Here is a 13,580-nt window from a genome sequence, read left to right on the forward strand (position 1 = left end):
TCTAGACTGGACCTAATGAAGAAAATTTTAGCATATGGAATAACATTATGTTTTTCTTAAGGAATAGCTTATTTTCCAGCTAGTGCACATTGAGAAGACTGTCAACTTCCACCCAGAGCTGAAATGAAGGTCCAGCCTCCCGAGGTTGTTTTTGTATATTAAGCAGTCACACATTTAAAATTTGGGTCTGTTTACTTTACAGACCCCTTCCCATTATGCATAGCAGGATTTTCCAGGGATAAATGAAATAGAAGCATTCCAGACTACAAACAGGGGTTACCAAGTGGAGAACGTCTACTGACATTACTTGATGCACTATCAAAGAATATAAAGTGTTCCCTTGAAATTTAGTATTCTTATTTTATGTTTGGAGTTTTTCAGTTGCTTAAAATGCCTTTTACATTTAGTGTTTATATATCAAAAAGCTGAAAACCTGTCCTGGCTGGAAGATGGGCATTAACAAGCCAACCAGTGTATTACGACCAGTATGTTTTAACTTTTCCATCTGAACAAAGTATAAAAAAGGTAGCATAATGATTGGCAAGAAGAATCTATTGTCTTAAGTTTTTTGATTGGTTAAAAAAAAGGCTGCATTTTTCTTTCTGGACAGTGACCTTTTTAAAGTGCCTATGAAAAGCCATTGTGTTTTAAAAGCAGATTTCATTCGCACTAATCGTTGATACTCTCCAGAAAAAGAAGATTTAATATAGGTATATTGTTTACATAATCAGCATTTTTAGAAAATATGGAGGAAGCGGACAGAAAGCTTGAATTGCAAATCTGAAAAATTCTGATTCTATATAAGGTTGTGCAGAACTCTGTATCTATGTTTGTTCCACCTAGATATGTGAGAAAAATTGTCACAAAGACATTTTATTAATCAGAACAGGACAGTTTGGCAGGAGATTTTTTTTTCCCTTCTTAACACATAGCTAAAGCACATTGTCGTTGTATTGGGAAGACCTTTATATTTACTGTCTTTTACTCAAGGAGAACAGTATCTGGTTAAGTGTCAGCAATACAAATATCTAACCATCCTTTATGGCTTTTTACATTTTGAGGGAGTGTTTTGATTGAACTTAATATTTTATGCTATTGTATCAAAATGTTAGAAAAAGAAACAAGATCTTAAAAACCATGTTTTTATTTGAAATGTGGGAAATTAATTCTTCATCTTGTTTTCCTAATTTTCCTGCTTAATAGTTGGTGATCAGAGTCCACATGTCTGATGACAGCTCAAAAACAATGATGGTGGATGAGAGGCAGACAGTGAGACAAGTATTAGACAATCTGATGGACAAATCGCATTGCGGTTACAGTTTAGACTGGTCATTGGTGGAAACCATCTCTGAATTGCAAATGGGTAAGTAATAATTATAAACATTTATAATTTGTATCTATTGATGTAATACTGGTCTATATCAGTGTGCTCAGAATGATTTAAATTCTTGTCTTCATAATGTTCATCATCCTGTTCATTCATGTAGCAAATGTTAGTTCGTGTAGTGAATGTTCATTCATGTAATAAAGCTCGTGAATAACGTTGTTTCAGAATGATCTGGAAATGTTTTCTTCTTTCATATCAAAAGAACGTCTAAATTCTAAGGTGTGATGTAGGAATTTTACTAATGTCTAGTCACTGAGCCTCTTGGTTTTGGTGTGTTCCTCACAGAAGAAAGAGGTAAGGGATAAAAAACTCACCATGCATGTTCCTCTTGTGAATAATATTTTGTACTGATCCTAATAGCTCTTACTACAAAAAGCTGTCTACGTTTTGTTTCTGTTAAATATTTTAATGCAATTGGCAATATGCCTCTAAAGGCAATTAAAGCTCCTTTGCGCTGCATTGCACATACCACAATGTAAGTTGTTCATTTAGCCAAAGGATATAGCATCTGAATGGAAAGGAAGGGGAAAAATGGTAGAAAACCAAATTGTTAGTCTCCATTATCAAAAGAATTACATCGAAGAGCTGTTAAGCACCTTACCCGTTGACTTAAGAAAAGCCCAGAACTGAACCCAAATATCTTGATTTCAAATTAAAATGCAAATTAATATTTCCTCTCTCTTTTGGTGAAACCTTTTCTATTTCAGGCAGTGTAGCATGTTAACTTTGCTTATTGTTAAACAAAAAAGGCCATTGTAGGGTGACAAGGTATCCTTTGAATCTTCTACTTTTCATATGAAAAATAACATCTTAATAGGCTCAAAACTGTGAAATTTTAATAAATGAAATCTTAAAAGTTGCCCAATTTTGAAACCAGAAAGAATTTGCACAAATTCTATGTAAATCCAAATTAGGTATATAAAAATCAAAGGTGTAATTCTGTAACATTTTACCAATGAGAAGAGTATGGATAAATAACCTTATTAGTTCTGAAATAGTTTTATGTTTCTACCACTGAAAAATCTCTAAATGTGTAGGTCGCAGGAACCTGAACTCAAGGCTCAACCAGGGGTATTTCCCATCCTAGATTTGCTTTCATAAGACACTTCCATTCACTGTGCAGCCTGGAAAGAATAAATGAAAAAAATACTGGAAAAAATATTTTCAACTTCTGTTAGAAACAAAGAGCTGGGCTGCGGACAGAAAGATAAACTGGTATTTAGCCAAATTAAGAGTGTGACTGAATTAAGATTATTTTGAAATGAAACCAGGGTTAACAAATCTCTCTTGTTGGGTGTTTTGCAAGTATATTCATGCCCTGCTGCATGGGCTCAGTGACATACTGGGAATGACAGAGTTTGACTGCTGTATTGAAAGAGTTTCAAGCTAAAGAACATCATCTTTATAATTACAGAATTTTAAATTCAGACTACAACATGATAAACCTAAGACAGATGGAAGAGGGTAGAATTCAGTTTCCTTTTTCATTTTTCAGTTTGGCTTTCCTTGATCCTTGGTAGGGCAACTTAGATAGTTTTTTATAGATTTCACATATGTGTTTTTTTAAAAAGACAATCCAAAACGCAGCCTGTTTGATTCATATATTTTATACTGGAACTTGAAAAAACAGATGAAAAAATGATTACAGCAAAGCCCTCATCCTATGTACTATTGTGTATTGTATTGTGTTGTTTTGCCAGTGGTTCATCTTTTGAAATGTTTTTATTCTGGCAATGCCTATGTAAGAGGAAGGAGCTCCTTTATTATAATATTTTCCTTTAGTGAGACACAGACCACCTATGTACCTTCACAGTGTATTTTACCATGTTGTCTTGTCAGTTGGTTGCTCATGAATTGCGCAGTTCGATAAAATGCAGTGAAAGCTTTAAGCTAACAAACTGCAGAGAAAGACATGAGGCCTGCGGAGTTCCCAATTGTCTCTGCATTTTATGTGGTCTGCTTCAAATGTGTGTGGTTAACAAGTTTTTGAGGAGTCTGATTTAGGTACGTGTACTTGAAGTAGAAGGCCACCTGTTACTATCTAATGGTTTAACCAGGGGCTTTATGTGTACTTTCAGAAGAACTCAGTGATATTATTTCCAGAATGGAGAATGAAATGCTTTGCCCAGTTTTACCCTGCAAGCTTGTAACAGAAACAACTCTGGAAGGTTTCTTTTGGTTGGGACAAAGGTTGTTTTCGTTTTTTTAGTTAGAGCAGAGTACATCTGTGAAGTATCTGTGAGTTACAATGTTTCCATTTTAGAGAGTATGTTTCATAATAGGAACATTGCATTATGTGCAGTTTTACATACTGTAGGTACATACACTCCCAATAAGTTTCATGTTTGAGTTGTTATTGTAGTAAGAGTTGATATGTTTTGAAAGCTATCCAGTTTCACTAATGAGGCTGCAGTGAGATTTAAGCTTTTATATCACAGTCCTCTGAAGTTTTTTTGTTGTGTTCTTATGTTGGGTGACACTTTTTTTTACTTTCTTGGAGGACAGTATTTCTGTTGTTGCTGGTAAAGCTTGATGGAAGTTGTAACTCGAAAGCTTCTTAGAAAGATCTCACTGAGACCTCAGTAATGTTGTGTTGTCACCTCAAACCTTAATTTGTTCCCCACAGATGTTGCATTCACTCTGCTTAGTATTCCTAATTACCAAAGGTGTTGAGATGTCATCTGTCATCTCAGTCTTCGTTAGAGATAGCTCCTAGGTCCGGATGTGATCAGTGCTGTATACCCTCTGTAAAAATGGGTGTGGTGCAATTGATTTTGTGGAAAAAAACATGTTCTGCTTTCAGATGCAATTGAAAGGTCAAGCAAGTCCCAAAGGATTCTGAAAGAAATAGTTTGCTGAAATGCCACTGTGTGGCCTATTTGTGGGAACAAATTGCAGAAAGCAGGATTCTACTTCAGTGTCTTAGAAAGGAGGAGAAAATTGATCTAGTGGTTTCCCAAAGATGGGTTTTCAGATATTTCAGTACATTTTCCTCTTTTTTCTTCCTCTCTTCTCTTTTGCCTATTTTCAGTATCTTATACTAATGATAACTATTTCACCAGAGAGTCAAAGCTCAGAATTCTCAGAAGCCATTGTTGCTACATCATTTATTTAGCAGGATAGATTGTAAGAAATAGACAGATATATTCTGCATTTCGGAAACATTTTGTTTTCTCTCTGATCATTGTCTATTACTTTTTTTGATACTTTACGAGTGAGATAGTGATTGGGGATGTAGAAACAAATTTTGTGCTGAAAAAGCTGCCTAATAAATTCCTTCGGGGATTGCGTGGACCGGAGTACATATAAATGTGATAACCTTCTTATTTGTGCTCCTAACATTTGAAATGTTGTCATTTGAGTCTGCTCTGTTCATGTGGGATGGTAGGCTTTGTCAGCTAAAAAAAAGAAAAACTCTTCATATATTGATGGAACTAGAAGCCTGAAGAGATGGAAGTGAGAGTGTTGAGTGACTGTATGTGTAAGATGAAACCCGGCACGTCTGAAAGTTGACTAAGTTCTTTTAGCTTCTTAGTGTAAACTTATTCCCCGTTTTAGTAGACCTTGGACTCTATTTTCTCTGCGTATATGCCTTGTCTCCCAAGTATGACTACAGAGTAGTTTCTATCACAAAATGTGACAGATTCGAATGTATTTGCTCTCTTGTTATTGCTGCAGAAAGGATCTTTGAAGATCATGAAAATTTAGTTGAAAATCTTCTGAACTGGACAAGAGATAGTCAAAACAAACTAATGTTTGTGGAACGTATAGAGAAATACGCACTTTTCAAGAATCCCCAGGTAAGCCTGAGATTCATGTTGAGTACGTGTGTGTGTGCACACATGCATGCCTGATTGCAGTTTCTTACTTTTTTTGGTAGTGTTCATTTCTGTGCTTTTATTTTCATACTTGTGTATGTATTAAAATGCCAGGCAACTTTACATTTCAGCACCACGTACATCCACATTGTGGTTGGCTCAAAATCAAGTCCCTAGCAGAAAGCCACGAGCTGAAGCAATCTGTCTGCTCATTTGTTTGTGGGTAATTTTAATGGAGATGAAGGCAAGCAGTTTCATGGCATTTACACCAATACTTAGTGCTGTTCAAATGTAAATATGTAAGAAAGGTGTTGACAGATATTGCTAATAGTAATGCCTCTCTACTGTGCATTCTTAAGTTGCTGGCAAGAAGGGGAAGAGAAAAGCTAAGAGAATAGCTACTCCATGGTGAAATGGCAAGTGACAAGAAGAGACCATGTGTCCCTCCTGGGACCTGCCTCTATTCACCTGTGTTTCCTGTTCCCCGGCTAGGAAACCAAAGGCCCCTCTTCTCTCTCAAATGGCCTCGAAGGCCTCTCTCCTCTCGAATGGTAGCTACGGATTTGATATCTGGCAGCAGTTCATTATTGTAAGGGAGTAGAAGAAAAGAAACAGAAAAGCAGAAGGTGGCTCTTTGAAGAATTTGAATTAAAAAGAACTGGATATAATATCACTTGATCTGTCTCCCTTTTGGGGTCATAGATTATTTTTATATCTGTATGGCATCTATGTGCTAATTTTTTGGATTTAAACTGAGTATCAGTTTGCATGCTCATCCTTTTGAGACACCATCAGTGTACTACTTTTTTTTTTTTTTTTAAAAGCAAGAACTGAAAACTAGGTCTTATTCAAGTGCTTTGCAATGAGGCAGCAAAGCTAAATTCTTTTTAAAAGCATGTAGTTGATGCATTTGCTATCAGTACATATGGGAGATACTGTCAACAAGAATGAGGTACCAGCATAAAACCAATATTTCTCCTTGGTTTAAAACATGGAACTGGCTAAAGTTTGTGTATATTGTTTTTTTCCAGTATAAGAGCTAGGGATTAGGAAGAGGAAGATTTTCATTGTCCCAGTCCTTTCCAAGCTGAAGAAGAGTACAAAACTTCTTATTAAATAAGATACAGTACCTATGCATAGTTAGGTTCCTTTTAAGAAGACAAGGAGTATTTTGTAATTCTTTGTGAATAATAAATGTTTTTATTCAGCAAAACTGTCAGGGCAAGGTGGAAAGAAGTACGTTGCTTCTGTGTGTGCTTCTTTGAACGCATAAATGACAGCAGTATGTAACAAGTTTAAAGATCTCTGGGGCTTTTTTATATTTTTATTGTGGGATTTTCAAGTTCATAGTATTTTTATTTCTGGGTGCATTGTACCAGGCAGTTTGTTTTGTGGAAAGCAGGGACAATGTTGTTTGAGGTTGTTACTTAAGATAAGAGTATGGACTGATTGATATTTCTGGAAAAGGTGGTTATAACTTAGTTCCAGGTATTATTTAGCAGTCTGACCAATAGTTTCAGTTGGACTACAAAGTTTTGTTCAATTAATGTATTATACTTAGATAATAGGTGGGGGTTTTTAATGCTACAGAAAGATAAATGAGAAATGTTATTTGGCTTGATTTCCAAATGCCTATAGAAATATTAAGCTTTCTCTTTTTACAGAACTACCTTCTGGGGAAGAAAGAAACCTCTGAGATGGCAGACAGAAATAAGGAGGTGCTGCTAGAGGTAAGACTGCCAAAACAAAAAGGCCATAGTGGTCATTTCGGAGTTTGAAGCTAAACTCTAAAAGGTTGTGGTGATTGAAATTGATGGAGGGAGCTGAATGTAGTTCTGGAACAACTGTGAATGGAACGTGTTACATTTGAGATAAATGGCTATTTTGACGTTCCCCTGTTTCAGATACGATCAGTTAATAAAAAGGTGCCTTTATTTTGTTTAATAACTAAAATTCCATACACAGTGATAATCAAAATGAGCTTACCTGTATCTGTGGCTAAAAACAGTCAAAATTTGCAGAACTGTCACCTGTTTTTTTGACCTGTGGTGGTAGAGATTTTTTTTACTAGTGCTCTCCAAATGGTTATTCTCTACAAAATTCTATAGCATTGGTTCAGTGACTGGTCTATGTTAATATTTTAAATTTTGTTAATAAGCAAAGTAGTTAAAAATTGTTTCAGTTACGTTTCAAAATAAACAACCAAATATTAAATTTTAAAAATGAGTGACAAGAAAAGGAAGTAAATTAATATCGAACACATTAAATAGTTTACAGAACTAAGGACAACAAAAAAAATGTGTGGAGCAAATAAAGCAAACAGTAAACATAGCCTCCATAAGCTGAAAACTGAATGGTTTTGTGACATTTTTGTAGAGACATACCCCATGCTGAAGTGTCATAGCTTCCACTTGATTTCCAGAATAATGATTATGATTTCAATAGTTGCACAAAAGTAAATAGTTTTGGTATATAATTTTGGATTATACTTAATACAATTTAACTTATAAGTGGCATATGCATGCTCTTAGTATATTATTAATAGGGGTTTTAATAAGTGGTCATGTGAATACTGTGGATCAAAAAGATGCTTGAAGCCATGACATGCAGAGGGTTGTAATTCTATCTAATTCTTTCTGTCTTCTAGGATTACTCATAAATCTCTGTGCTGCATATTAATCTGGAGTGTATTTAAAGCATTTGTTTTCCTTTGTTAGCGCTTTATAAATAGGACCTTAACAGAAGTTGTAGTGTTGGCAGTTAGTAGCAACAAAGTACTCATGGAATGAATTATAGCTGTATCTGATGGGTATGTAATTGGGTTTTGTGTATACTTAGACTTATGAGGCTACATCTATAAGGTGACCTTGTGACTTTAAAGCCAGTAAAGCCATTGGGGGATCTATTACTGATAAGCGGTGGTTAGAAAATCTTTACAGTAGCTGCTAATATTATTGTTGTCATTCTTGCACTGAGAAAATGCTAAGATCGTCCCCTATTGTGTTTGTCTGAATTCCCTTATAGCTTCTACAATTAATCTCTAATTCATATTACTGCATGAAAAAAAGAGCTGTCCCTGTTATGTGTGCATTCCCGAGATAAAGAATTTCAGTCATTAAATTCTGTATGCTGTATACTGCATACTGTATGTTCTGTCTCTTTCTCTCTTCCCAAACCACTGTGTTTGTTGGCAGGAATGTTTCTGTGGAAGTTCTGTAACCGTGCCAGAGATTGAGGGAGTTTTGTGGCTGAAAGAGGATGGTAAGAAGTCTTGGAAGAAACGTTACTTTCTTCTTCGAGCTTCTGGAATCTACTATGTCCCTAAAGGGAAGGCAAAGGTATGCTATTGTAAAGCAATTTCCCTGAATTGTTTATTACTGCTAAATCATGCACACAAGAGTCAGCCTAAAATTTTGGCTTAGCTGTGCCTTGCTTAGTGCCACATACATTAATTAAAAGTGCAGCTTTATCATGGAAATATTGTGTAAATTACTGTGGTGTAATCACTCTTGATGTGAAGGGTGTAACCCCAAATTTAAAAATACAAGATGACAAGGGTCTGCTTTTTGAGTGAGCTCAGGGTTAGGTGTTCAGAAACACTTGAGGAAAAATGACTGGTGGAGTTAAGAGGCTGTCTTTTCTCAAGCAGAATTCAGATGAAGGACCAAATTGCACTGCAAATGCCAATCGTAAAATACCAGACCAACCCCACAATTAGTCTGCATAATTTTATTGGTTTTAGTTAGTTGATATAAATGGGATTTTTTTCAGACCAATTTGTGCTATGTTTTTTGAAACTGGTAAACATAATGCCATTTCTTCAGTGTCACTTACTGCTGTTCTGTGTGTACCAATAATGAAAAGTAAATAGAAAGCTGCTACAAATGCATTATAGCTTCAAGGCTGTACTACTGTGAGTTCAAGTTGTCCATGAATCCATAACTCTTGACAGCATCAACTGATCCCCACACAGCTCCAATGAAGAGGAAATCTCTGTTGGCACATCAGCTCCCTTTAGAGCTGAATACATCTCAGATATTCTTTCCACAGCCTTTTGCTTCATTAAAACAATCTGTATGCACGATAGCCTGTTGAAATTCTGTGCCCTACAATCACTGCCAAACATCATTAGAATTATACTCATGGTCCCACTGGAATTTGGACACCTTGGTTATTACCAAGATGAAACGTAACCAGCAGCTGTAAAAAAGTTCCTGGTCAACCAATCCTATTTACTTTCTCCTGATACCAATTCTGAATAAACAGTAGTAGTCTGGTGTAAAATGTTGTCAAAAGGTAAAATGCAGACAAAACACAAAAAACCAGACTGAATTTGAAAAAGGATATCCTGGTTAAAAATGAACGTCTGATGCAAGAGTTTATGCATGGTTGTGTCTCATTCTTGTATTGGTAGTTTTCAAATCAGATTGAAACTATTATTAGACCTTAACTAGACCTTATATTAGTATTGGATATTAACACTAGACTGATTTTTGTCAATGTGTGTGGTTTTTTAATAAAGATATTTTGTAAATTATTATTTTTGTATTTAATAGGTCTCGCGGGATCTTGTGTGCTTTCTACAGCTGGATCATGTCAATGTTTACTACGGGCAGGACTATCGGAACAAATACAAAGCACCCACAGACTATTGTTTAGTGCTAAAGGTAACTTGTTAATTGTTTTAAAAATTCTCGTACTGAAAAGAGCAATTAAAGAGCTTGAAACATTTCCATACTAATCTTAGTCCCTTATAATAACTACACTTCCTAATTGTGAGCAAGAGCTGATTAACACAATATTAATCTTGGCAGAGATTATAATTTAGAAAACACTTCCTATAGTAATATAACAATTGGAAAACTATGCCTGTCAGTTTTCTAGATTATTTTCATTCTGCACATGAGAAATCTAAATTGCCTTAGTTCTTGTCTAGGAAGTGAACAGTTAGTGAACAATTGTTGCCTGTTTTCCGTGTTCCTCATAACTTTGTAAGCATCTTCATATTACCCTGAATTGTCTTGCTTCCAGACTGATGAGTCCCAATCTATTTAATTGTTCATCGTACTCTAAAACGTAACATTAAACTCTCTTTGTCCCTTGGCAACTCTATACCTTACAACAATTCAGGTTCAGTGAGATATAATACCCCTTGAAACAGTGTCTTCCAGAGTTGTGCAGAACTTGGTAGTAGAGAGTCAAGTCTGCACATATTTTCCAACCTGAGGGAAAGGGGATGCTGTAAAGGAAGAAACTTCTGAGTATAAAGGACAGGTAGAAAGAACAAGTAGAAAAAAATGTTATGAAAGCAGTGACCTCATCTTAAACCGTGAGATTAATAACTTGAGTACTTGAAGTTATTTTAAATTGCATCAACTCATCTCCCAGTCTCTCTTGACTCCCACACAATGTTCAAAATGTGTCTGCTCCTGCAAGATAGCTAGCTACAAATCTATTTTAAAACAAGTTTTCACAGTACATTCATAGCAAGTTTAGTGCCCTCATGGGTTTGAAAATGGTGCAAGTAACAAGAGATGGTTATAGTTGCACTTAGACTTTTCCTTTGACCTCTTACCTTCCCTGATTTGTAGCTCATGTGGTGTTGCATATGTCAGTACGTTAGAATGCTTATGCGCCTGGAGTGCGTGGCTGCCTGTCCACTGTGAAAAAAGGATTTCATCTTCCATTAGACAGGGCAACATGCATTTGGGCCCACTGAGAGGTAGACACTGAATATCAAATATGGGACATGATATTAAGGGAGAAAGCATACAGCTGAAACAGGAAATATTTTCCATGTTCTTATAGGTCATTGGCGCAGTTAATTGAATGCAGTTAAAAGCAAAAATGACAGTGTTTGTAGGTATTTATAAATTCCTTGAAGTAAATTGATTTCTTCTGCTTACGTGTGACTTTCTGTCCGCGTCATTTGGACAGGTTAATAGTGAATTATTTTTTCAGACTTGCTGACCACACGGAGTAAACTAGACTAAGTCTTACCTAAGTAGATTTTTTTTTTTTAAGTATTGCCATTCTGAGCATAAATGAAGACATGAAAATGTTAAAGTCAAATTTCAATGTGTCTAAGTTGTCCCTTATTGGGTTATTTAAGTAAATTAATGGGGTAGAGTTAGTCGGGTAACTTAGACAAAGTGAAGCTGTGTTCTCCGTGTGGAACTGATGAATCATGAAATCACTATATTAAGCAGGATTGAGTTCTGCTTTCCTCAATTCTTAGAATGTTACATCAATGTTTTATATTAGTACCAATGTATAGAAGCCATACAGGTTTTTTTAATAGAAACTCAGTTTTGTGCCACAAAAATTCACTAAGCTGGGAAACAGCTCCAAAACTTGGAACATGTTTTTGTAGAGGTGAATGGCAAATACAAACTCAAAGGCCGATTCTCACTGAAGTCAAGAATGGATTTGTCTTTACATGTTTGCTTCCTTTGTTTAACTTGAACCTTACTGTGCAAGACAGGTACTGTGCTATTGTTAAATATAATGTTTGTATGCTAGTATATAATACTAGCTCCTTGATCCTAAACGTTAGGTTTCTGAGAGGTTCTTTTATTCTATATAGCCAAATTTTTGAACAAGTGCAGGAAGAAGATGGCTTGTTAGCGAAGTAATTTTTTTGTGCTTCTATAGACTTTTCTTTGTTATGGAACGTGTATGTGAAAGAGGGTGGTAGTGAAAAATGAACACAATTATCTAATATCATAATGAATTTAGTCATATATATTCTGTTTATGGAGATAAACATGTTCATGTTCATTTTGAAATAATGATGTTTGGAAGACAACAGGAGAAAATATTCTGAAAAGAGATTAAAAGTTCTTTGATACATGTTTCAGATAGTCTTCAGTAAAACTTAAATACCTACCATCATCTAGCAAAACTGTGTCGCTGAACTGTAAGCTAACAGAGGAATTTATAAGAACTTTAGTATCCAGAGTTGCCCCGACAGCTATGAGACATAACTTCTATAGCATGGAGAGGAAACAACTGAATAATCCATCCAGAATGATTTCTAGTGTCCAACTTTTGAAAAATATACATCTCTCTTTTGACCGCTGAATTGATAAATACAGCACCTTTTTTATGCATGCACGTGGGAGCGGCAAGTATTGTATATGATAGCCCTGTATCAGTAGGGTGGGGACCTTGAAGGCTCTACAAGCTGGAAATGGAATTGTGCTTAAGAGCGTGCAATTTGTGGAGTGTCTCACTCAAGCCATACGAAAGCAGAGAAGACGAGTGTGTTTGTTTTCCTCCAGTTTGTTTTGGTGTGAGAGGAAGGTGAAATATTAGTTGTCTCCCTCAGGTGGTGAGTTAGTCTGTAGAGCGGTGAAAGGAGACGACTCTTTACTCTTTGGCAGTCTCTTGCTTGTGTTTAGGAAAGGTTTTTAAAAGCTGAGACTGTTCTGACCACTTGGCTTGAGTGTATGAAGATTTCTAAAGAGCTTTACAGGTACAGAAGACTCTGTTGGTAAGTGGAAGGTACAGCACTAAAATGCTGAAAGATTCACCCTTTCTTAGTGTTTCAAATCTGAAATGAGTGTCCACTGGACACACTGCCAATCTGTGTGTGAGGCAATCCCCACTGTCACCTCCTGAAATACTCTCAAACATTTTTAAGTGGGCTCAAAATACAGACGACTATTGAAGAGCTTCCAGCATTAAGTTTGCCTGTATAGACCTCAACAGATAAATGGCTTTCCTTGCATTCCTAGCTATTAAAATATTCATGAGGATTAACAATTTTTCTGCAGCATCCGCAGATCCAGAAGAAATCCCAGTATATAAAGTATCTTTGCTGTGATGATGTAAGAACTCTACACCAATGGATCAATGGCATCCGCATTGCTAAGGTAACCTCCTGTAGGCAGTCTTGCACCATTGTTATGAGTTGTTGTCATTATCTGTTTGAAACCATTTACAGTTACTTAGCAAAATACATGCTAAATCTAACTTCCCTCTGTTTAACCATTCTGAACAAGAACTGTACAATCTGCTTATATATTTCATTCCCTAGCGAAATTGTTAGGCTTTGTTGTTATGATAATTCAGTAATTGGGCCCTTTCTTCTTGTTTCTGCTCCACCTCTTTGTCACATGGCGAAGTTCTAACTGACATCGTGGCTAGGTTTTAGCCAGCTCCCTTACAGATTTTAAAAAGAAGCATTATGGGAAAAAAAGAGAATTGAGAAAACAATTGTTTTCTAAGATCCCCAGGTTGGCTTAGTTTATTCATTGGCCCATTTCTTGCTTGACACTATCTCTTCTAGCATAAGAGAACTGTTTGTCCTTCTTTCAGCAATTCACTAATAAAAAGTCAAAAGGTTGGGGGAAGGGAGCTGCCACTTTTGT

General features: G+C 35.9%; 1 protein-coding gene across 1 annotated transcript in view; it reads left to right on the top strand.

Annotated features, from left to right (window-relative positions):
• Positions 1-13,580, top strand: part of RAPH1 (Ras association (RalGDS/AF-6) and pleckstrin homology domains 1) — a 100,534-nt gene that overhangs the window by 72,176 nt on the left and 14,778 nt on the right. Inside the window, 6 exon segments of the mRNA XM_087733545.1 lie at positions 1,204-1,363; positions 5,066-5,187; positions 6,870-6,935; positions 8,400-8,543; positions 9,762-9,872; positions 12,984-13,082. Coding sequence (XP_087589671.1) covers positions 1,204-1,363; positions 5,066-5,187; positions 6,870-6,935; positions 8,400-8,543; positions 9,762-9,872; positions 12,984-13,082 — 702 coding nt within the window.

The sequence above is a fragment of the Nipponia nippon genome, unplaced genomic scaffold, assembly GCF_047370975.1.
Source record: "Nipponia nippon isolate SJK-2023a ecotype South Korea unplaced genomic scaffold, ASM4737097v1 scaffold_5, whole genome shotgun sequence".
NCBI classification, from domain to species: domain Eukaryota; kingdom Metazoa; phylum Chordata; class Aves; order Pelecaniformes; family Threskiornithidae; genus Nipponia; species Nipponia nippon.